Here is a 24,244-nt window from a genome sequence, read left to right as displayed (position 1 = left end):
AGCTGTTTACTGGAGTGGGCTGAACATTTGCTGTGTGCTATGCTGCCATTTAAGCTCTGCAAAATTATTTGTGTTTTGCTTGATATCTGTTGTCACAGCTGATGGTGTAGAAAAGGGGCCTCAGAGAAGGCCCTCATTCTCTTGGAGTTCTCTTTGAAAGCTGTATTCATGTTAAAGAGGACAGTCATGTCAAGAAATGGGTCTGGACATCTTGAGAAAGTGGTGCAGCCCAGCTTTAGTTCCACTTAGTGGTAAACAGCAGAAAAACAGGGAAGAATTAAGGGACATTTTAGAAATCTGATTTGTTTTTGACACAGAACTAATTTAATAGAGAATCTCACTGACTTGATTTTAAACCTTGTGTGATAGATCAAGAAATAGGGAGGCTGAAATAAGCCATCTTAGAAAGAGTTGTAACAAGACTATTAACAGTAGCAAGTAGCAATTAGTTACCTGGACCCTGTATTAAATGCTTTCTATACTCTGCTGTTGCAGGCTCACAATTAGCTTCTGAAATAAGAAGGCTGGCCTCCCTCTAGAACATAAGATTAAGACTTAGAGTGTCAATTGATGTGCACAAGTTCCCACATCTTCACAAATAGAGCCTTTACTAAGGTCACTAATATGTATGTTTTGAAATGTTTAGCTCAGACCATGAAACATTGTCTTACACAGCAGGGCAGTTCTGAAGTAGTAAATAAAAATGTAGAAGGAGATAGTAGAAGTGGACATTGGGCTTTGAAGAAGTGATGGTGATAAATAATGGAAGCTATATTTCCAAAGAGATGCAATTAGTCTTAAATAATTCAAAGACAAAATAAACATTGTAGTTAGCCCCAGACCAATACATTTTCCTGAATGATCATTTCAATGTAGGTACTAGTACAAAAATCTAGCTTTCAGTGGATGTTGCCATTTAAAAGTCTAGGCAGTATTAATGACGACAAGCCTACTGTCGTTGTAAGAAATTTTACTAAGGTTAAAAATTCTATCATAAGGGCAAGGGACTACTAAGCATTTGTTTACTTCAAAAGACATTATAAGTGAGGGTTATTTACATGAGAAAAGTCCTCTTTTAGTTCATCAGTTGTGTGATAAGTCTTTGATTTTTTTAATCTTCTGTTTTTATTTATCATCTTAGAGATAAAAAAATTATAGGTGGTATGTGGTATTTGAGAGCTGGGTAGGTGGTTAGCATGGAGAGTAGTTGGAGACTGGAGTTGAAGAGCAAAGAGTAGAGACTGGTGCTGTTGGAAATGAGACTGACAGGACTGGATCATGGACCGCAGTGGTTGCAGGATGGGTCACCTGTTTCTGTTGTGTCCGTTGCTCTATACCCCAAACCCACCATAAGGCCTGGGGCATGGCAGCACAGTGAAGATTTAAGCCATTAACTTATGAAGTGAGTGCTTTCGTGCATTCTTTTACATTATTCTAGACGTAAGATTTAAGCCATTAACTTAACTTATAAAGTGAGTGCTTTCATGCATTCTTTTACATTATTCTAGACGTGAGAGAGAGAGAGAGAGAGAGAGAGAGAGAGAGAGAGAAATCATTGTCCTGATCATGTTTAGACAAGCGCTTTAGAATATGGATACATTGAAGAACCTTGGTCCTGTGGTCCTGAGAAGGGTGCAAATTTACTGGGTTTTTGTTCTTAGAGAACAAGACTTATCTTTATAAAAATTTTTTAATAGATTATTTTTTTTAATTTTTCATCAATTACACTTTATTCATTCTGCATCCCCCCATAAGCCCCTCCCTCCTCCCCTCCCAATCCCACCCTCCCTCCTCCCTCTGCTTGCATGCCACTCCCCAAGTCCACTGATAGGGGAGGTTCTCCTCTCCTTTCTGATCTTAGTCTATCAGTTTACATCAAAAGAGGCTGCATTGTCCTCTACTATGGCCTGGTAGGGCTGCTCCCCCTCAGGGGGAGGTGATCAAAGAGCAGGCCAATCAGATTATGTCAGAGGCAGTCCCTTTTCACATTACTATGTAACCCAATTGGACTCTGAACTGGGCTACATCTGTGCAGGGGTTCTGGGTTATCTCCATGAATAGTCCTTGGTTGGAGTATGAGTCTCTGGGAAGTTCCCTGTGTTCAAATTTTCTTGTTCTGTTGCTCTCCTTGTGGAGACCCTGTCCTCTCCAGCTCTTAGTATTTCCCAGTTCTTACCTAAAATTCCATTCACTCTCCCAACAGTTGCCCATCAGGCTCAGCATCTGCTTTGATAGTCTGAAGGGCAGAGGCTTTCAGAGGCCCTCTGTGGTAGGTTCCTAGGTTGTTTCCTGTTTTCTTCTTCTTCTGATGTCCATCCTCTTTGCCTTTCCGGATGGGGATTGGACATTTTATTTAGGGTCCTCTCTCTTGCTTAGTTTCTTTAGATGCACAGGTTTTAGTGGGTTTGTCCTATGTTGTATGTCTATATGAGTGAGTATATACCATGTGTGTCTTTTTGCTTCTGGGACAACTCACTCAGGATGATTTTATATCTCTATTGAACATACTTTCATTGAGCCAGGTTCCCCCTCCTCACACACCCAAAAAAGTGATGAATGTAACATTGAAGTGACAGTAGATGCCCTCTCTTGTCCTATGTGATAGCTGGGAATTCTGTCCTGTACCAAAATGTCAGGGTTGCTTGAAATACATTCAAATGGTTGTGTTCCCATCATGTGCTGAAAACTAGATACATTTCTAAATCTGCAAATTCTGTATATAACCAGAGAGTGAAAAGAGCATGAGTGTCTTGCCCTAACTGCTGACCAGATTCATATTTCATGGTACTTGCTTTCTTTTTTCTCCTGAGGTATGGCCCAACATTTCTGAGACCTCTAAGAAGGATAATAGGTATAAAGAGAGTATTTTGTACCTTGAAATGTGATTTTTTTTGTTTTCTTCTTTGTGAACTTGACCTTCATTATTGAATTTCATGCTTTTCTTTTACTTAATCTTGAGCATGGCAGAAAGATCAGATTCTGTCTTTTTGTAGCATTTTGGTTTCAGTATGCTCTCAAAAATAAAATTTAAAACAGGAATTTATTAAACTGTGCAAACTACAGTGAATTAAGGGTGACCTCAGTTACTGAGCATAATAATGTTCAGGCTCTACCTGTTCCTAATCTAGCCTTTTGTCTTTTTGTCTCATCACAGACTTAAATAGTAGCGTTTCCTGTTTCATTAGAGGAAAAGGCACTTCTCAGTAGCCTTGTCCACATCCTAGATTACTGTACTTCTACTTCCTGTTCTCCTTTTTGGTTTTAAGTCCATTTTCTCTTTCTAGAATGCTAGTAGCTTTTTTTTTTTTATGATAAAGGAACTCCAGAGAGAGAATAGCAGGATGTGAGCAATATAAAAGATAAAGTTTCCTAAGGATTTATTGTAAACTGTTTTTTCCTTTTTTTACCGAAATATTGAAAGATAGGTTTTTATTTCCATCTTTTAATATCTATCTATCTATCTATCTATCTATCTATCTATCTATCTATCTATTTATTTATTTTTGAGACAGCCTTGGCTGTCCTGGACTTGCTTTGTAGACCAAGCTGGCCTCAAACTCACAGTGATCTGCCTGCCTCTGCTTCCCTCAGTGTTGGGATTAAAGGCATGAACCGCTACATCCAGCTAAAATAATTGCTGACCCCCGCCACCCACACACAAAAGAAACTTTTGTGTCTTGGCCATATGACTTGACTTCCATTTCTATAAGTCTTTGGCTCTCTCTCCTCTACCTGATATCAGTAAAAGAAAAATGTCAAAGGAAATACTAGGTTGCATGTATATTGAGTTAATAGCTCACAAGCTTGTGTTTTATTTCAGTTATTAACATTATTCTGTGTGCATGCATGCATGCATTCTTATGGATACATTAGGTTCTGGGGAGTGCTTGCTCTATGACATATTTGCTTAGATCAGAGGATGACTGTGGAGTAGGTTCTATCCTCTCACCTTTATGTGTGTTCTGGAATTGAACTCACGTCATCAAGATTGTACAGTGTGTACTTCTACTCGCTGAGCCACTTTGCAGCTCCAGCCCTGATATTTACATATCATTTAGAGATGAGAGAGATGGTTCAGCAGTTAAGAGCTCATAGTGAGTTTTGTTGTCAGTACTTCACATCAGGTGATACACAGTTACTTGTAACTCTAGCTCCAGGGTAGCAGATCATCTCTTCTGGTCCCTGCAGGCATCTGAGCTAACACGTGTGCCTACCCTCAACCCCAGCATATTCATATACACATAATTAAAAGTAAGCTAATTTTTTAGACAGGGTTTCTCTGTGTAGCCCCGGTCCTTCTAAGTGCTGAGATCAAAGGTGGACACACCACCATAGCCTGAGAAGTGAGCTAAAATATTAATAAGACAGAATGTCATCTAGTAACAGTAATCGATTAATTTTGAAGTTTGGTGACAGTATATATTTTTCTGTTATGGCTAATATGGCCTGATCAAAAGCCTAAAGATAGAGAGCCTAGGTTTATGTGAAAGGCTTTTTCTGATGCAAACATATCAATGATTTCTTTATATCTTTGAAGTTCTATTTTTGATACTCTTTTATCTATCTATCTGTCTTTCTGTCTATCTATCTTGACACAGGGTATCCCTGTGTAGCCTTGGCTGTCTTGGACTCGCTTTATTATAGATCAGGCTGGTCTTGAATTCACAGTGAGCCACCTGCCTCTGCCTCCCAGCGTGTTGGGATTACAGGCGTGTGCCACTGTGCCCGGGTACTATATACTCTTTCTTGCTAGGAGAAGGCAAGTTATTGAATAAGTGCAATAAATTTTGTTTGGTTCTTAAATTGTAAATTTTCCGTTTATTTTTCTCTGTGCCTGACAAAAAATTAAATACATAAAATATTGTCAGGAGACAATAACATTGAAATGAAAAGACTTGATTATTAATAAGACAATGCCTTTAGTACCTACTGATAAGAGAAGACCCTGCAATGACAGGACGAGGTAGATAGCAGGGAGTGCGGGGCATGGGAGTGTGCCGGAGCTGACATTAGCCTCAGACTCAGGAGAGTCTCAGGCTCAGCACTCACTGTGTTACGCCCTTAGTCTAGTGACCTGATTGTATTGCCCATCTTTTCACCTATAAAATGGGAAGGGGACTTATAAGCTCTGATACACGATTTTAAAGTGACATAAAAAATTGCTTAGAACATTGTGATAATTTTGTGCTATTTTGGCAAGAAAATAATAGTAGTAATGTGCAAAGAAAATTTTTTTGGAAGTATAATTAAGTTTTTTTTGTGTACTCTAGAGTTATTGAATATCTGAGGTAGCTATAGTTTTAAGATTAGGTTAAGCAGAAAACTCTTAAACCATTTTGATTATTGTAGAATAATCAAACATACATTAAGTATATTGTTAATTTAACGCTAGTCTTTAGGTTAGTAATAACTTTGGGGTAGGTAATAAGATTAAGTTGTCCTATTATTTAGAGAGCTAGAAAAGACAAAATTACAGATACATACTGCAAGCTAAAGACAGATCTCAAACTAGCAAAATAGCATGAGTTATTTCAGTTCTTTTCTTTAATATTACTTTGCTTCATTGTGTTATCTTTTGGTCTGCTGCTGGCCAAAGAAAATCAGTAACTGGTACCAAGTGTATAAAAGTTTTTGTATAACATGTTTAGAAGATGTGTTTTTTTGTCTTTTTCCCCTTTCTTTTTAAACCCTTTGGAAAAAAAAAATGATGTTCATTGTATTCCTATCAGAGGAGCAAGTCAGTGATATTTCCTCCTACCCCGTGTGTGTGTGTGTGTGTGTGTGTGTGTGTGTGTGTGTGTATGTGTGTGTATTGAGTTTGCTTTGCTGAGATGGGCTGTACATAGGGAGCCTGGCTTGGACTTCCTATCCTCTGGCTGTATTATTTGCTATGTGGAGTTCACAGACATGAGTCACCATTGCAGCTCAAGGATAGAATTTGAATTGAATTAGTGCATTGATTGGCTTCCTTCAAAAATTATACTATGCATTTTTCTTCTTTTATTAAAATCATCTATAAATACTTCAAACACATTTTATTTTTGTTTTCATTAGCACATATAGAAAAACTCCATAGACAGTGCAAAAAAGCCATTGTTGAGATACAGAGCAATGGTAATAAAAATTGCATGGTGTTTGCACAAAAATAGACAGGTTGATCAATGGAATTGAATTGAAGACCCAGAAATAAACCCACACTCTTACGGATACTTGATTTTTGAACAAGAAGCCAAAACCATGCAATGAAAGAAAGAAAGCATCTTCAACAAATGAGATCAATCTGTTTTTAACTGTGAACTCATATCAATATGCAAATCAGAATTTTACTGGGTTTTTATTTCCTCTTTCCCTCCTTTTCCTTTCTCTGATTTCTAGGACTTGCAAATAATCTAGAATCTCCTTTTATAGTTGTACAGTGGCCCACCTGGTTATATATATGTGTGTATGTATGTACGTGTGTGTGTGTCTATATTTGTTTATAGAAACTAGAAAAGAAAAAGTAATCAATTACAGAAACAGAATAAGGTAATAATAGGCATTAGGGCTATGACACATATACAGTAGCCATTTGAATTTGAGGTCTCACTAGTTTCCCTTAGAATCTAGTTTTCTAGGTTCTTGTTTTCTAGTAGCTTTCATTTGTCATGCAGTCAGAAGCAGTTTAAATTGCATGCACAAGCTCTATACACTTCCTTTTGGTATTAATTAGTATTTAGTATCTATTTAGACTTCGTCATTTTGTTTTCCCTTTATCATAAATCATTCTCTAAGCCTTGTCAAGGTAAATAATAGAATTTTATTATCAGAATATGGATAAATACCTTTTTTTTAGGTCTGTAGGTTTTAATATGTTTATCCCATATTATATGGCTAATACCTGCTTATAAATGAGTACATACTTGAAGAAAGAGTATAAAGCAGATGATAAAAAAGTGCTCTGTATAGAGCCCTGTTCACTTTCACATTGACAAATAGTTTAATGTGACACATGATTAAGATTCATCGTATTACATGAAAGGAAAACTGCATCTGTTACACTGACTTAGTTATTTACCTAAATTAAAAATTGTTTAAATTATTATCTACAAATTTTGGGTTGAGAATGGACTTTTTGGTTTTTGGAGATGAATGTGCTGCTTTTGTGAATATAAAATGCCGTTCTTTTTACTTTAGCTGAATCATTTTGTTTTGAACTTTTAATGCTGTATGTGTTTTTTTTTTTCATTTTTTTAACCTATTTTGTGGTCAGTAGAAAAGTAATGGTGAAATTATAAAGCAATTTAATAAAATACCATGTTTCATAAGGATGACCTTTCATTGCTTTAGAATAAATATCATTCCTAATAACCAAAGTGAAGACTGAGGACAATGGAAATACAAACATGACTGTTTTTTTTTTCTTATTTTTTTTTCCTGGTAGATGACATTGATTGTATACCACTCCTGTATCAGATATTGTACTTATAACTTGTGTATCTGCTATGTTTTATTAAATGCGTACTTCTGTTATTTTCCCTTTAGATTGAGCAAGAAAGTGTAAATAACTTAAAAATGTAACGGGTGTAGTTATGGAATTGATATGATTCCACATCTGACCTGTATTTAATCACTAAGAGTTGTTGGCAGGGGGTGGTGGAAACGCCTTTATTTAGTCCCAGCACTCGTGAGGGAGAGGCATGGGGATCTGTGAGTTCAAAGCCAGCCTGGTCTACAGAGCACGTTCCAGGATAAACCTTGTCTCAAGAAACCAAAAACCAAAATAAAAAAATTGAATAAAGTCAGTCCCATAGTAGGTATCTTGTTTACAAAGTAAAACTGAAGAGTGTGTGCCACTGAACACCTAATATCTAGACGTGCATGTGCCTCTAATCCACCTTCTCTTTTTGTAGGAAAGACGGCTGAAAGAAAGGGAAGCCAGAAGAGAAGCCAACAAAAGACAAACAAAGGTGAGCAGGGTTGTGTGGGGGTGTGCTTAAATTCTTCATATATGTACTGTTGTGTACTTGTTTAAAAACCAGGTTTGTTAACATATTTGACAAAGAACTTTATAGAAAATAAAGACAATATTTTATAATGAAATTGATTTAAATCCCTATTTTTCCATATAGGTTTACTTTTTGTGTTCATTTTTTATATCATTCTGATTTGAGCTCTTGTAGCCTATTATGTACTTGTGCATTTGTTTCCTTTAAAAAGAGTTAAAAATTTTAAGCTAACTTGCAGTCTGAACTTTGCCTGACTCTATGATCACCTTTCCTATTAAATACAGAAGACAATTGACTTTGTGGGTCAACCCTGACAATTCCATACCTGTCATTTTAGGCTAGAAATATGGCCTATTTCGTACTCAGTTGGGTAACTGGATAATAGCTTACTGTAAGAACATTTGTTACTTTGCTTCTCTCTGAGGATCTAGATAAAAATACTCCATAAGCTTCAGTATGTCCCATAAACATGTATAGTTACCCTGAAATATATATGTGTGTGTGTGTGTGTGTGTGTATACACACATATATATATGTAAAATTATAAGTACCATGCATGTGCAGCTGTTATTTTTAATCTGGCATGTTTAGCATTTAGAAGGTTTCAGCTCCTGTATTCTGAGGACATTAAATTGTAATGATTTTCTAGACCCATGGCCAAATGCTGAATATCATTTATCATGCTACACGTGCTATGCCTGACCAGCCATGAGTGTTTTTCTTGGCAATTAACAAAGATACAACTCTCTTGAGTAAGCCCACCGCATTCTCTCACCCCCATCCCCAATATGGGCCATAGCACTTAGAAAACAAGTCAGTGATGATAACTCATGCTCTAGGGTTTTTTTGTTTGTTTGTTTGTTTGTTTTTTATAATTTTGTTGAATTTATTCTTTTTTAATTTTTTTTATTATTAGTTACATTTTATTAACTCTGTATCCCAGCTGTATCCCACTCCCTTATTCCCTCCCAACCCCACCCTCCCTCCCTCAGCTTCTCCCTGCCCCTTTCCAAGTCCACGGATTGGGAGGACCTCCTCCCCTTTCGTCTGGCCCTGTTTTATCAGGTATCTTCAGGGCTGGCTGCAAAGTTCTCCTCTGTGGCCTCATGCTATAGTTTTGAAGTGGGAAGCAGTTACTCTCTATTATAAGAGGAAAAGACTGCTTACATTCACTGTTGACTATCACTCTATCTTTAAAACTGAAAATGAAGGCTCCAGAATGTACAGGCTGACTGCAAAATCATCTGCATTTATTTAACTTGCAAGGTTGAAGTGTCGTGGCCAGGAAACTGGGTCATAGGGGCTGTAGTTGATAAATATAAGCCTAAGAAAAAAGTCTTACCCTTGAAATCAGTTGGTATTTATAAGTATTTCATGTTCAGCATTAAAATAAGCCCATTTTGTTTTACTAAGAAGCTCTCATTTCGAGATATGAAAAAGTCCTGTTATTATATCTCCTTTATATTTTTAATTTGTTTGTATAGTCTACCTTTGTATTTGTGGGAACCATATCTATAGAGTCATCCATCTATAGACGAGAAATGTAGTTTGTAATGAACATGGACAGACTTTTTCTTTGCAATGATTTACAAAATTTTTATTTTTGTTTGTAATTATGTGTTCTTGTTTGTGGCTCTGTGGGAATATGTGCATATGAGTACAAACGCCTATGTAGGGCAGGTCTCCCTGGAGTTAGAACTCTAAGTGGTTGTGAGACACCTGATGTGAGTGCTGAGACCTGAATTCAGGTCCTGGAAGAGTAACAAGTCCTCTTGACCACTGAGCCATCTCTTCAGCCTTTGCCATTATTACTGTTTTTTTAAAAAGAATTTAGCAATTGCATACAACTTACATAGCACTGGATATTTTAACTCTGGTGTGATTTAAAGTATAGGGATTTGGGCATCTTCAGGTTTGGGTATTGAGAATGGATAAGAATCTTGTCTTGCATGGAGAAGACATAGACCCCCTGCTCAGATGTAGCCCATAGGCAGTCTCCATGTGGGTTCCGAGTAAGAGGAGCAGGGCCTGCCTCTGATAGGAACTTGGTTGCCTGCTTGTTGATTGCCTCCACCTGACCTGGCAGGACGACTGTGCCAGCCCACAGAGGAAGAGGATCCAGGCAGTCTTGATGAGACTTGATAGGCTATGGTCAGATAATAGGGGAGGAGGACTCCCCCTTTCATTGGATAGGGGAGGGCAAGAGGAGAGAAGAAAGAGGGAAGATGGGGCCAGGAGGAGATGCGAGAGGGGGCAACAATTAGGATAAAAAGTGAATAAATTGTAAAAAATAAAAATAAATAAATAAAAAAGAATCTTGTCTTGGAACCAATTTCTTTGAGTCTTGAGGGAAGACAACTCAGTCTGGTTTATTTTTATGTTTATTGATGCTGTGTGCTTGGTCTTTCATAATGGTTTGAATTGTAAGAAATTGTTTTCACTCATTGGTCTACTTCTGGGTTCTTTTTCATTAATTCTCCTATAAATTGGTGATCCTCTTTTGATCCTCTTTCTGTTGGGGATGTCAACTTTACTGCCCAGTATTAAGTTTTTCCATTAAGGCTGATCTTGAATGCAAACTCCTTGATGAAAACCTCTCTTTTCTCCTCCTCTTCTTCATGTTTTTCTGTGTGATTGTTTCATGGCATTCAGGAGAGGGACTTCCTTGTCAGGAGAAGATTTTGTTCCAGCAGAAACACATTTGTTGGTTGCATGTATCATAAAACTAGATCCAACTATCTGCTTTCTCTCAGAAACCAGCAACAGAAATGGAGTATAAGGGCAGAAAACAAGGAGTCATACTAATGGAAACAAACTGAAAATGAGCTAGCCTGGCTATTCTGTTATCTGATAAATTAAATTTCAAGCAAAAATTACTCTAGAGATAAAACCACAATTAATAAAGGGAACAATTCAGCAAGATGATATTATGTATGATCCAAATAGTGAATATTTCATAAAACAAACATTAATGTGCACATAAAAGGTCAGATAGAGAAGGTATAGCTTTGGATACAGTAATAGTTGGTGACTTCATTTTCCCGCTCCTATTTTTATAGATAGGTAATCCAAATCCAAACCCAATAAGAAAATAAAATAAACTATATCATAAATCAAATGGACCTAATAGAGAGCTACAGAATATTCTCTCTGGCCAGAGACAGTCACATAATGTCATAAATGACACCCGAGTGTACTTGAGTTGGAGTTTATAGACAGCTAAAATGCAAGAATAGTTTTTAGTATTCAGTACGAAACTCATAGTTATGTGATTTGTAAGTCAGAGCAGCTGTATTCCTAATAGTTAGAATCTAACATAGATAGTCTCAGAAAGGAGGAAAAGACAGGGGATTGGGGAGCATGCTGCTGCTTTTTCTAAAGCAGACAGGGTTTTGCCTTTTGTCTTTAAAGGAGAAAGGGGTCAATGGGAAAAGAAAATAGATAGTTGAACACAGCTAACAAAGAATAATCTTTGCACTGATTGTGAAAATCTGTTCTTGGTTTTGGAGGTGATGATAGGGGAAAGTTATTTCCAAATATTCTCAAGAGTTCATGGTAAGCCGGGTGTGGTGGCTCATGCCTTTAATCCCAGCACTGAGGGAGGCAGAGGCAGAGGTAGGAGTATAGCTGTGAGTTTGAGGCCAGCCTGGAGTACAAAAGAGTCCAGGACAGCCAAAACTACACAGAGAAACCTTGTTTCAGGGGAAAAAAAATTAACTTATAGGGCTGGAGAGATGGCTCAGTGGTTAAGAGCACTGTCTGCTATTCAGAGGTCCTGAGTTCGATTCCCAGAAACCACATGGTGGCTCACAACCATCTATAGTGGTATCTTATTCCCTCTTCTGGTCTGCAGGTGTGTATTTAGATAGGGCACTCATACACTAAATCAATCAATCAGTCAGTCAGTCAGTCAGTCAGTCAGTCAGTCAGTGCGTCAGTCAGAAAAAAAGATTGTTCATGGTATGTACTACTTCTTGTATTAGTGGCACTAGGTTTTGTGGATAAGGAAGACTTTTGGTTGTACATTTTTGCTCTTTGCTTTGCTACATGTGGGCTGTAGAATGGCAAAGTTTTATTGTTTCTTCCTATTAAGCCATAAAGACTTTTGTTGGAGAGCACCGTAAACTAATGCTCCAAAGAAAGTAACTAGAATAATTTCTCCCTGCAAATAGTCTCGTGTCTCTAAAATATTACTAAGAACAATGTGTTTTTTTCTCTCTGATGTGTCTTTTGTTTGTGTTAGGTTTTTCCGTTTTATCCTTCTAGGAATTATAGGTAAAACTACCTGGAAACTAAAATTTTTATTTCTGTAATTATTATTATCAATAATAAATGATTTATCTTTGCTGTATTTTCTTGCTTTGAGGAAAATATATTGCCAGATATCTAAAATGTTTTATGCAGAAAGATTTTTTTCCTTCTCCATTTTTAAATTATTGTTATATCACAGGATTAAAGATTGATTTCTTTTCAAGAGAACTCTTGAGTTTGTTTGGATGGTGTGTAGATATAGATGCTCTACAGCATCATCTGGAGTCTTTCTGCCTTTCAGAACGCTTTCATCAAGATTCTCCTTGAGCAATAAGTTTATGAAATAAGTGGAAGCATTAGAGCCATTTAACTGTTGAAAGAAATTTGACTCAGAAAAGCCAGTTAACTGATTTGGATTAGATCATATTTAATTGGTGGAATAAAAGTGTCCTCAGATTTCTGTCTCAGGCTCAACAAAAGTCTTTTGGCCTTATTTGTCTGTTTTGTCTCTTGAGATTTTTACTTTAACAAATCCTACTTGTATTGCCGTGGGCAGTATGCAGGGTGCTTAGGAGGAAGTAGTAGAATGAGTTCCTGAATTTATCTCTGGTTCTTTTTTTAAACCATTGAAGAGTTATATGTAAAATCATTCTGGTTCCCTAAGCTTTACTTTTCCTTATTAATGCAATGTTTTGGAGGAATGTTGGTAATCTGCAATGGTGACTATTTTCATATGCGGTATGCCACACTTCCTGTCAAGGTATGTAACCAAACATGCTTATGCCAAATACTGTTCACATAGCAACACTAGTTATAACCATCAAACATTGGGAATTACCCAAATTATAAAGTAGATGAATTGCAGTTACCGTACACTGCAATATTACAAATCTGTTATTGCTATATAGAGTAAGAGGAAGAAATTTCACAAATATAAATTGAATAAAATAAGCCAGGTAGAAAATTAATGTATGATACTCTATTTATGTAAAGTCTTTCTTGAAGCAAAAGTAACATTTGGGGTTAGAGTTAGGACACAGGAGTGGTTTTTAAGGGGGTGGGAATACCACTGAGAAAGGAAAAACAAACATGGGGGATTTCCAGGGACCTTGAGTTCCGATTCATGGTTTGGTTAGTTATGTGGTTGTGAGCACTTATCAGGATGTGTGCCTGTGATTTGTTCATGTTCCTAAGTGTATAGTATGCTCATCACCTTTCTCATTGTCTCAGCAAAATCCCTGCGAAGAGCACCTTAGGATGGCAGGGGTTTATTTTGACTCAGAGTTTGAGAGTACAGTCCTTCACGGCGAGGAAGCAAGCCGTGGTAGCAGGAGTTTGAGACAGCTGGGCACACTGTGTTTTTCTTCAGTCAAGAAAGAGAAGTGAAACGTTCATACTTAGCTCGCTTTCTGTCTTTTTATTCAGTTCTGGACCCTAACTCATTGATGCTACTACCCACATTTAGGGTAGGCTTTCTTACTTCAGTTACCCCAATCTAGAGAATTTCTGGTAGCTATGCCTAGAAATTTGTTTCTATGGTGATAATCAATATTAACCATCACATACAACATACTTTAATTAGGATTTTTTTAAATTGAAAATGAAGAGGTAGGTTAGATTTCTAAAATTACTTTCAGCTCAGATGTTTGGAGATTCTTGAATATAGGATATTATGAATAATTCTTATAAGGAATACGAGCTCTAACCCCTAAATTAAGGGCTTAAATGAAAGTTCTGAAAGTTAGTAATTTATATTCTTCAAATATATAATTTTAAGATCCCCATGTGATGATTCACCTCCTAAAATCTATACAATTATTAGTCTCAAACAAGAAAATGAACATTCTTATGGGTCTGTAGCTTAGAAAATGCTACAAAAACAGTAAATGCATGGCATTAAAGTTTCCTTATCAAAAATGGTACTGCTTTTCTGTTGAACTAGACCATGTTACTAGTAGATTTAGGATTGATTGTTTTATTTTACCCATCTTGATTTGGCCTGTGTGTATCATGGTCCCCTGTATTACAGGCATCTTTCATTTTTACTTCATAAAAACATCCTATTTCTTTTACATTGGAAATACATAGTTACAAGTCCATCTTTATTTATAGTAATACAATTGTCTTTGGAAACAAAGCAAGAAAGTATATTTTAAGAATACATCAGCCCCATTAATTTTTTAAAAAGCATTGGTGTCTACACTGTAAACATAACTACTATTGACCCTTTGTTTCCAAAAGTCCACCTTCCCCTAAATTTTTTGCTTTTGTCCATACAGCTGCTACTTGATGTTTAATAGCGCTCCTTTGGAAAAACAGAATGAAAGAGGAGCAAATATTCTCTAAGCAAAAGGGGAAACATTAGAATGGATTAGAATGCCCACAGTATGAATTCTTCTCCATTGTAATCATCAGGTGATAGGTCATGGGTCTGTCTTAATCAATAACTGCCAGGCTCCTAAGTTGCTCTCAGAAGAGCAAGCGGTTGGAAGTTCATTTCTGGCCTGTAAGCTTGTGGCCTAGGACATATCTTCTGAACTCTAGTTTCCTCTTCTACAGCAGCAGTGATGTAGCCTGCATTGTCAGCCTTCCAGGGCTCTCATGAGGATTATACATCCATGTAGTAAGCTGTGAATCAGTTTTAAAATTTTGAATTATTACTATCAGCAGTATTATATGTGTCCTTTAAGTTAAACTTGGTCTCAGATACCCAAAATCAAAGCTGGAATGTGTTGTCACTAAATAGCTTAAAGGTGCTTCAGCTACAGACATTCAGCACCTTCCTTCCTTTTTCTCTCCCTCTAAATATTTGGGTGGAAGGCTTGTCTGCATGCGCCTGTCAGTATGCATGTGTATAGTTAAGATAATACACCCTACCCCACTAAAAGCCAGAGATCTAAGTCCAGATTTTCTTCTTCATACATTCTTTACCTTATCACCTGAGGCACTTTAAAGTCCTGAGGTGAGAAGCCCATTTTGGTTAGGCTTATGCTTCCCTAGCAGTTACTCTGTGTGAGGGTAGGTGCACCCTCTTGAATCAGTTCAAGCTCAGCATCTCCAGTTCTAGTTGTGTCTCACAGTACTTGATTGTATGCAGGCCAGCATCTCTTATTCTTATGCTGCAAACTTTAAAACAGCATGCAAAACCAATATAAGCAATGAGAAAAAATTGCTCAAAGTTTTGGAAAATACAAAGACAATCACATTTTGACCTTTCCGTGTTGAGAATATGTGAATCTTGTATGGTCAGCTCATTGTTAGAGGAAAAAGAAAGCCCTGGGAGTAAATACACTAGGAAAATACTCTTGGTAGTTTATGTAAAACTGATGCTAACCTAGTGACTCTAATGGTCTAAGATTCTGGTCTCTGTTTTTGGTGCTGGCAAAAGGTCACTATGGCATTGACTAAATCTCATAACTACTATGGCTAAGGTGTTCTAGATTAGATAGAGATCTTGTAGCCTTCCTTTCAGATTTACAATTCCAATATTTTTCTTTTCTTCTAGATAATAAACTATTCACTATCACTTCTATGTTCTTTCAACCCATTCTACATAACATTTGCAGGCATATTTTATATAGCATTTTCAACAGTAGTTAGAATGTCGAAGAAAACTATAATTATCACAGAGCATTTATTTGACTTTCTAAGGGTTTTTGGAGAATACAATAATTTTGAGAATATAGAATATATCAAATTTTACTGCCATGCAAGAGATGACAGGAGACAAAGCTGAATACTTTGACGGCTAATAGAGGCTACTAGGTGCCAAGAAGTGGGATGATCCTATAGTATTCATTCTTTTATTCTGTAGGTCTTGAAGTGCCTGTGATGTGTTAGTCCTGGTAATGGCAAGGTAGCATTAAACCTGTTTTGAGGAACTCACAGTATAATGAAGGAAATTTGCCTTTATGAGCCTGGCTTACCTCACTTAACATGATCTCCAGTTTCATTCATTTTTATACCTGGCATAATTTCATACTTTTGTGGATGTATAAAATTTCACTACTTCTATCACACTTTCTTTACCTAGTCATTTATTAACAGATACTTAAGTTAATTTTGTAACTTGGCTGTTAAAAATAGTGCTTAAATAAACATGCATTACACAGTTATCTCTATTGTATGTTGACCATGATTTCTTGGGGTATATACCCAGGAGCGTAATGGTTTCTTGGACTTTATGAACATGTGAACGTTAAACAGTGAAAAATTTTTTCCCAGTTCAGTTCCTCCCAGTGAATGAGCTGAATTGGGAAAACATTTTTTTTCATTGTTTAATGTTCAAATATGAAAATACTAATATTTAAATGTCAAAGAAATTTTTAGAATAACCTATGTTTAATGTTCTTGAACCTTCCTGTTTGACATATTTTATCACATATTTTTATTGAGAAAGTTTTTATTAGCATTCATTTTGGGGGTCTGCTACCCTACTGAAGGTCACTTCATGTATAAACACTACCCTAAATTTCAGTCTGAACAGACTGGATCATCAATATCAAAAAGAAGAATGGAAAAAAAAATGTGTGTTTAAATATATTTACAGATCACAAAAATCTCAGATTTATTCTTGCTTGATATTCTGAAATTTTGCCAAAAGATTTTTTTTTATTAAGAAAAGTTTGGTAGTTATCTTATTCTAAAATTATGCTTTTTATGAAATGTGCTAAACCTGTTAAAATATTTTTACAGGCATTTTGACAATAGAGAATTCTGGTAAAGTGTGGACATATTAATATGTATATAATTAGAAAGCTAAAATTAAGAGTTGTCATCATTTTGCCCTGTTTAGAAAAATGGAAGTCATATTCAGTGTTTGTATGCTTATGTTACTGTGTCAGATTCTTGTAATTCTATTTTAGTAAATAATTCAAACCAATAAGTACTTATCTAATGGGCATTTTAGTACTGTGACATGGCACTGAATGTGTTGAACTAAAATTATAGCTACCATAGGGTCTCTGTGGCTTATGGTGCACATGTTGGACACATCTGGCTAGACTCCTTTGAAAACTGTATTCATATAGCCAGTTGCCTATTTGACATCTCTGTTTTGGTTTTTAGTGAGAATCTCAATATATCTAAACGCAAGTGTCATATCTTTGTGCCCCAAATATGTTATTGCCATGATCTTTGTTATCCCAGGAAATGATACATCTAGCCTTTCATTAGCTGAACAGAAATCTTAGAAATACTGTTGACTTCTCTCTTTGATACTCTATCAGAGCTTATTTCAGTAAGTGCTATTCATTTTACCTTAAAAATTGGAAATTTGATATAGCTCAGATATAAGTCTGAAGTTATTATTAGTTAATAGTGATATACTATGCTAAATATGCCATAAAATATTAGCCATAAGAAAGGCACTTGGTGTATGGTAATTACATATCTGCAAATTTTTAAAATTATCTAAAAATGAAACATTAAAATTTATGTACACCATCCAAATTTCAATGTCTTTATTACTATTCACTGTGTTCCAAGTCACCATCATCTTTAAACATAGGCCTTTAATTTTTAAGAACCTTCTAGTCTATTCATAGAACTCTCTTTTCTCTTCCTTTAATATAGAAATGAGAACAAACAATTATAAGTTGCACTATATTATCCTTCTGTTCACATCCTAACAAAGGGCTTCCTCAACTTAATCATAGTAATAGCTGCAAAGTTCTGTATAGTTCAGATTCCTCTGTTTTGCCGATTAATATACCTTAACTTCAGGTTTTGTGATTATTTCTCATGAACAACAAGCTGATTCTGGCCCTTGCCCTGGTGTACTGCCAGGTTGCTATGTGAATCACTTCCTAAATCCCTTTGGATTTCTGCTAAGAATGCTACTTTACTAGTGAATCTTTCCTAATCACCTCTTAATGAAATACTGACCTTATCCTCCCCTGAATTTTTAACCTAACTTTCTTTTCCTTCTTTCTATTTATCCCTACCAGAAAATGCCCTGGTGTTGTTGTTTGACTTACTTGCACTATCATGGGAACCTCTGTTCAGTCTGTCTATGCCCGTAGGCTGATACCCAGCAAATAGGAAGTGTTCAGTGTTTCAGTGAAGGAAACAGTGTTTGTTTAATTTACTTGATTTTACTGTGAAAAGCAATAATTTCCAAAATTACAGGGAATTGTCTATTAGAAGGCATAACTTTGGAGAAAGAAGAGTAAAACCCAATGAGATGCAAAGGGCTGAGGAAAGGAAATGCTGGCTGTTACTGCACACAGACAGAAATTTACCTTTAGGCGGTCTTTGTAAGCTGGAGCAAGCTTCCACCCCATAGAAAAGATTTTACATGCTGTGGTTAATTCCCACTTTTATTTAGGGTACCATAAAGTACCATACAAACAATACTGTGGAGAATAAATGGGAGCCTGGGCAAACACAGGTTTTAGTATCAACTTGGTTGTATAAGTCAGAGATGCCATTAATTTAACCTATACAAACACTCACCTTGATCTCTGTGGGGCTTAGAAGTCCAAAACACACAAGCTTCTGTTGTTAGAAGATGGGACTTTTGATATAATGCCTTATTATATTCCATTTATCTCTTTTTCTAGTACTCTCTTTTCTTTATTTGTCATAGTAGCACAGAGGAAAGAAAATAGCCCTTTCCTCTACTTTTCTAGAACTTAGAATGAATTGCAACTTCTGTTCCATCAGTTTCTTCCTTACCAGTCTTGTAAGTTAGTAAAACAAAGAAGTGCATTGTTTGCATGGATGTCTCCCTCTTGTTGGTATATCAAAAGTTTTCATATAGGACTGATAATCTTAAGTTCGTGAGGGGTTGTCATGTTAGCAGTAATTTACCAAAATGACACTATGCTATTACAATCACTTTTGGGTTATTTTGATTCATTCGTATGTACTCTGTGTTCTTTGAAACTTGTCAAATGTTTTCTGTGGATACAGAATACTAGTATAATGTTATATCAACAAGGTAAATGAATAAAAGATTAGTGACTAATTGCAATCAAAGCCAACTTAAGTTCTTATAAATGATTTATTCATTAAGTGGTTATTTGCACTGAATATCCTTTAAGACGATTGTGTCCTATTTCATTGCCCATGGAACAAGCCATTTCTTCACTGTTGGGCTTATTGAGATGAAAGCAAATCGGAGTAAGAATGAAATACATAACATCCCTTATTCCTTTAAAATCAGCACTCTTAGAAGTTAGTGTAGGGGTAAAAAAGTAGAGATGTAGCATGTAAAAATTATGTTGGGTTTTATAAAACTATGAACTTGATGAGATAATATTCTCCTTGCGTTTAGAAGGCTTTGGTTTCTAAAACAGACTTGTTTTGATAGCAAACAAGTCTATTTTGCTTCAGTGTGCTTCTCAGATGACTTCTGTTATTCCTGATACTATTACGATTGTGTTTCTTTTAGAAGAACTCAGTTAATTGTGATATGTAGTCTTAGATTTTCCAAAAACCTACTTTATTTAGGGTCCTTAAATGCTTCTACCTCTCTTCCAACCCACTGACCAGAGGTAGGGGAGAAAGAAGGTGATTAGGAAAAGGGGATTGTGGACATTTTTAAACGTAGTTCCTTGGGACGAGTCCAGTCTTTGTTGTTGTCTGAATACCAGAAGTCCAGTCAAATAGCTAATACCAAAGAGCAACACAAATCAACAGCAGTGGCACGATTCAGCAGAAACAGTAAGACACCACTGAATCAAGTTAGAATGAGTCAGCCAAAGCTACAAGACTCCACAAGAGTGCCATGAGAACTTCTCTGCTCTGGAGCATTTCTCTCCAAGAAGTGAAGTGCAGAAAAACGAAGACCAGTGAAGTGATATGCACCTTACAAAGAGTAGCAATGCAGAGAGTATTGTCTCTGTGTTCATAGGCTTCTGTTTATCCCTCTCAAAGTTCACATGAGACAGCTTCCAGCAAAACATCACATGCCCTCTCATGTGTCTGTTTTTAGCTGACCAAGACCATGTGCCCTCTCCTGATTTTGTTTTCCAACTGATAATGAAATAAAAACACTCTCACATCCCACATTTGGGACCAAAACAAAAAAACACATGAAAGAAACGAAAACTTTCACTACAGTAGTACTTGGTCTCCCTCTGTGTGTGTTTGTGTCTGTGTGAATTTAATGAAATATTAGCAATATTTCTAACTGTCATCTTTTTAATGAAAATCCAAATCTTTTTTTAAATATAGATGCTAATATGTATGAGTCCCTTTCCTCCCACTTTTCTTTCTCTTGGCAGCCATTGTCATTCCCATTCATTTTCCTTTTCCCATTCCTCCCATTTCTTAAAAGAATGTCTTTATTAAACCTGGGCTATGCTTTGACTTGCAAGTAAGAGCTACTGCTCAGATGGATGACTGAAATGAAATCTTTAAAAAATTCTTTATAAGATAAACATCATGGACATGATTCATAGTTAAATCATCCTAAATGCACAGTGCTTTACAGTTCTCTCATGATTTGTTGGAGAGTTAGCAGAAGTTTTAGCATTGATATTTTGTATTAGCATTTTTGTTTTGGTGCTTAATTTTGGAATAAATAACATTTTTATTAAAGGGCTTTTGTATATTGTAAGAATAATTAGAGAGAATGGCTTATTGTCTAGAGGTCAGATTTTAGGAAAATTTGACATTTTGTTCCTGAATAGCATATTTTTAAAGAATGATTGTCTCAATCTATACAAGAATTCAAGAAGAAAAGTTAGAACTTCCCTTTCATTCTCCTGTCAAGTTCACATCTTCAGATTTATTATACCTGATAGTTCATAGTTGTGTTTTTGTTGCTAAGAAACCCTGCTGACCATAGGAGACCCTTTACAGAGGAATATTTACTGTAGGATGGGTCTTCTTCCTAGTTTATGATTACTTTTGTTCTATGACATTATATTGATGTTCCTTCCCAGAAAGCTTTTATTTTTCTAAGCATATTGCCCTTTGAACAACTTCTTTTATGCTCTGAATCATTCCCCTGCCCCACCATAAAGAATCTTGAATTCCTTTCATAAACATGCTACCTAAGAAGTTAAATGATTGCTTCCTATGTAGCTCTCAAGCATTTACTTGTCACCTATAGTAGTTGTGCTTACTGGACCTGAAGGAAGATCTATTAAGTAGGCATCATGATTTCCCATGATAATCTTTCAAAAAACAGAAAAAAATCTTAGGGCATTTTATAGCAAAGACAAAATATACAGTGAAATCAGTAATTCATATAAGATGAAGGGGTATAAGTAGAAATCCCTATATTAATGAAGGTGAAAAGTAGAAAGAATCTCATGATTGAATTGTGGAGTAATAAAATGAGCTTGAGAACGATGTTGCATCTACCTCCCCCCTCCATATTCCATTCTTATTGGAATAAGGGCTTTTTGCCCCTACTGGGACTGTGAATGAGACTGTGTTAAAGGATGTTATATACTCAAAAGCTTAAGATTTTGTTGATAATTACATTGAGAATGTTCTCTATCAGAGAGCTGTCTGTTAGCATGACAGTTACTTGGAGAGTAGCAACACTAAAGTGTTTGAAGATGCTTGAGGATAGTTTTGTCTTTTTAGTAGCTAAACTTTCTTACATACCGACAAAGGTATAAGAAATACAGTGCCACAGCTACAGAGGCTGACTTAATGAAGTATTTGAGTACTTCCGCTGAATTCCTTTGTTCCAGAAGAGCTAAGAGGTTGCAGGGGCGGGTATTGCTAGAACTAGACTGGCTGCCTTTGAACTCTTGTACATTTTGAAAGACCCCACGTCCCTACTTCCACAGTACTGGTGCTAGTACCCGTTTCATGGCACTGTCTGGGAGAATTAATGAGGCGATGCACTAAACTTAAACAATTACGTTGTTATATTTAAGTAAAAAGAGGTGGGTTTGTTTTGTTGTTGTTGTTTGTTTTGTTGCTTATTTGTTTTAGTTTTTGGTTTTGGGGGCCTTCTGTTGCCCTTTCTCGTTTTTTTAAGAGAGGGTGATGGCTGTGTGTTACCTGGTAGGGAATGCTTCTGGCGTCCTGCCAGGTGTGGCCCCTGAGGGTCCCAGGTAAAATGTGTTTCTAGGCACTGGGAACTGACATTTAGGAATGGGGCTGGGGGTTAGGGTTAGGAGATTCACAGGAGCAAGGACAGCAGTGTGTTCCAGGATTTGCTTAGTCCTTTGGGAATGGGAATAGAGAGTGAGGAGGGGCCACAGCAGGTAGCCTGCTAAAGAGCTGGGGATGCGAGTGGGGGTTGGATTTGGAGGAGAGGATGGAGAGTGAAAATCTAATGCTCTCCTACCTGCTTCCCTAGCCTACTTGCTTCTCTGGCAGGGTTCTCCAGAAAATGATTACTGGACTTGGGGCCTGGGACAATGGGATGAGTAGGAAGGAAGGTTGGCGAACATGTGTATGATTTGCCAGAGATTGGGGCATAGAGATAGAAGTGCTTGCAGGTGGTGAACTACTGTGGAGTTGGGGGTGATACTGGGAATTTGATTTGTAGGAAAAAAGAAAAAAGGTGAAGATCTACAGAGGCTGGCCTGCTTACAGGGTTGTGGTGGCTTCCCTGGAAAATCTTGATTCTGTTTAAAAATAAAAAAAAAAAAAAAAACAGCTGATTTTCTTTTTCTTCCAGATATGCCTTTTGTCTATTGACACAGCTGTTTTCTAAGGCCCTATTTAAAATTAGCCTTTTTGTATTTTAGGCTTTTGTCTCTGCCTATAACGTAGTGAATCATTATTTCAAAGTGCAGATCCTTGTAGAAACCAGAGGGACTAGTGGGTCCTAAGTGTTTAGAAGATTGTGGATAGGTCTAATCCTGTTTTTAAAACTCCTTCTGCTCCTTTCTTGTCGTTAGGGAAGACCTCCTGTGGGGTTGTAAACTCAGAAGGGTCTCAGCAAGAGTTCTTGTTCCAGTTCATTGTATCTCACCGGATTTGCCTGCAGCTGCTGAGGAGTGTGCAGATGCAGAGTAGTGCCTGCACCATTTCAGAACAAATGAGTAGGTGTCCAGGAGAACAGCTGCAGGAAAGGAGGGTTTCTGTTTCTACAGAGAAAACACAGGGAGCACCCTGCCAGACTTTTAGCTGGAATAGCAGCCCTGCCTCAGGACCGCACCATCCTCCAACCCCTCCTGAGGCACTTTGGCTTCTCGTTGCTACCCTTTGCTATGCTTTACAGTTCTCTTAGTAAGAATTAAAGGTGGACATTCAGATTGGAGAGGCCAAATGAATTTCCAGATTGTACTTGTTTTCTTTATTTTCTTATGTATGATCCATATGTTACTGGCCTCGGGCAACTGCCTTAGCACAGCTGAAAACTGTTACATGCTCTGGATCACATAATACTCTTAACATTTATGTGGTCTCCAAATTTTGTGCACAGAGATAGCAGAGCCTCTGTTAAATACTACCTCAAGACCCAGCTATAGCATTCCTGGGCATATAGCCAAAAGATGTTCCACCATACAAGGACATTTACTCAACTATGTTCATAGCAGCTTTATTCATAATAGCCAGAAACTGGAAAGAAGGTATGATATATTTATACAATGGAATACTAATCAGCTATTAAAAACAAGGAAATCATGCAATTTTGCAGGCAAATGGATGGAACTGGAAAATATCATCTTGAGTGAGGTAACCCAGACCCAGAAAGATGCACATGGAGTGTACTCACTTGTGAGCGGATTTTAGCCAGGATAAACACGCTGTAATTCACAGTCCCAAAGAAGCTAAGTAACAATGAGGGTGCTAGGGAGGATGCTTGAAGCTCACTCAGAAAGGGAAATAAAATTGGCATTGGAGGTAGATGGAGAAGGGATGGGGAGGGGAGCAGAGATGGAGGTTAGGAGCAGGGAGAGCAGGGGAGAGAGGACTCGGGGAGAGAGATAGAAATCAAAATCTGAGTTGGGGCCATTTCTGGGATTTGCCAGAGACCTGGGATAGGGGAGGCCCCAGGATGTCTATGGGCAGCACCCTAGCTGAAACTCCTAGAAGCGGGGAATACAGAACCTGAAGTAGCCACCCACTGTAGCCAAGCAGGA

General features: G+C 37.0%; 1 protein-coding gene across 1 annotated transcript in view; it reads left to right on the top strand.

Moving 5' to 3' along the window:
* Window positions 1-24,244, top strand: part of Ddx10 (DEAD-box helicase 10) — a 163,348-nt gene that overhangs the window by 100,966 nt on the left and 38,138 nt on the right. Inside the window, exon 16 of the mRNA XM_060373868.1 lies at window positions 7,890-7,946. Within this exon, the coding sequence (XP_060229851.1) occupies window positions 7,890-7,946 (57 nt within the window). The remainder of the gene's footprint in view (window positions 1-7,889; window positions 7,947-24,244) is intronic.

This window comes from Meriones unguiculatus, chromosome 1 (assembly GCF_030254825.1).
Source record: "Meriones unguiculatus strain TT.TT164.6M chromosome 1, Bangor_MerUng_6.1, whole genome shotgun sequence".
NCBI lineage: Eukaryota > Metazoa > Chordata > Mammalia > Rodentia > Muridae > Meriones > Meriones unguiculatus.
The sequence above is the reverse complement of the archived record's forward strand: the minus strand, read 5'-3'. Positions and strand labels throughout refer to the sequence as shown.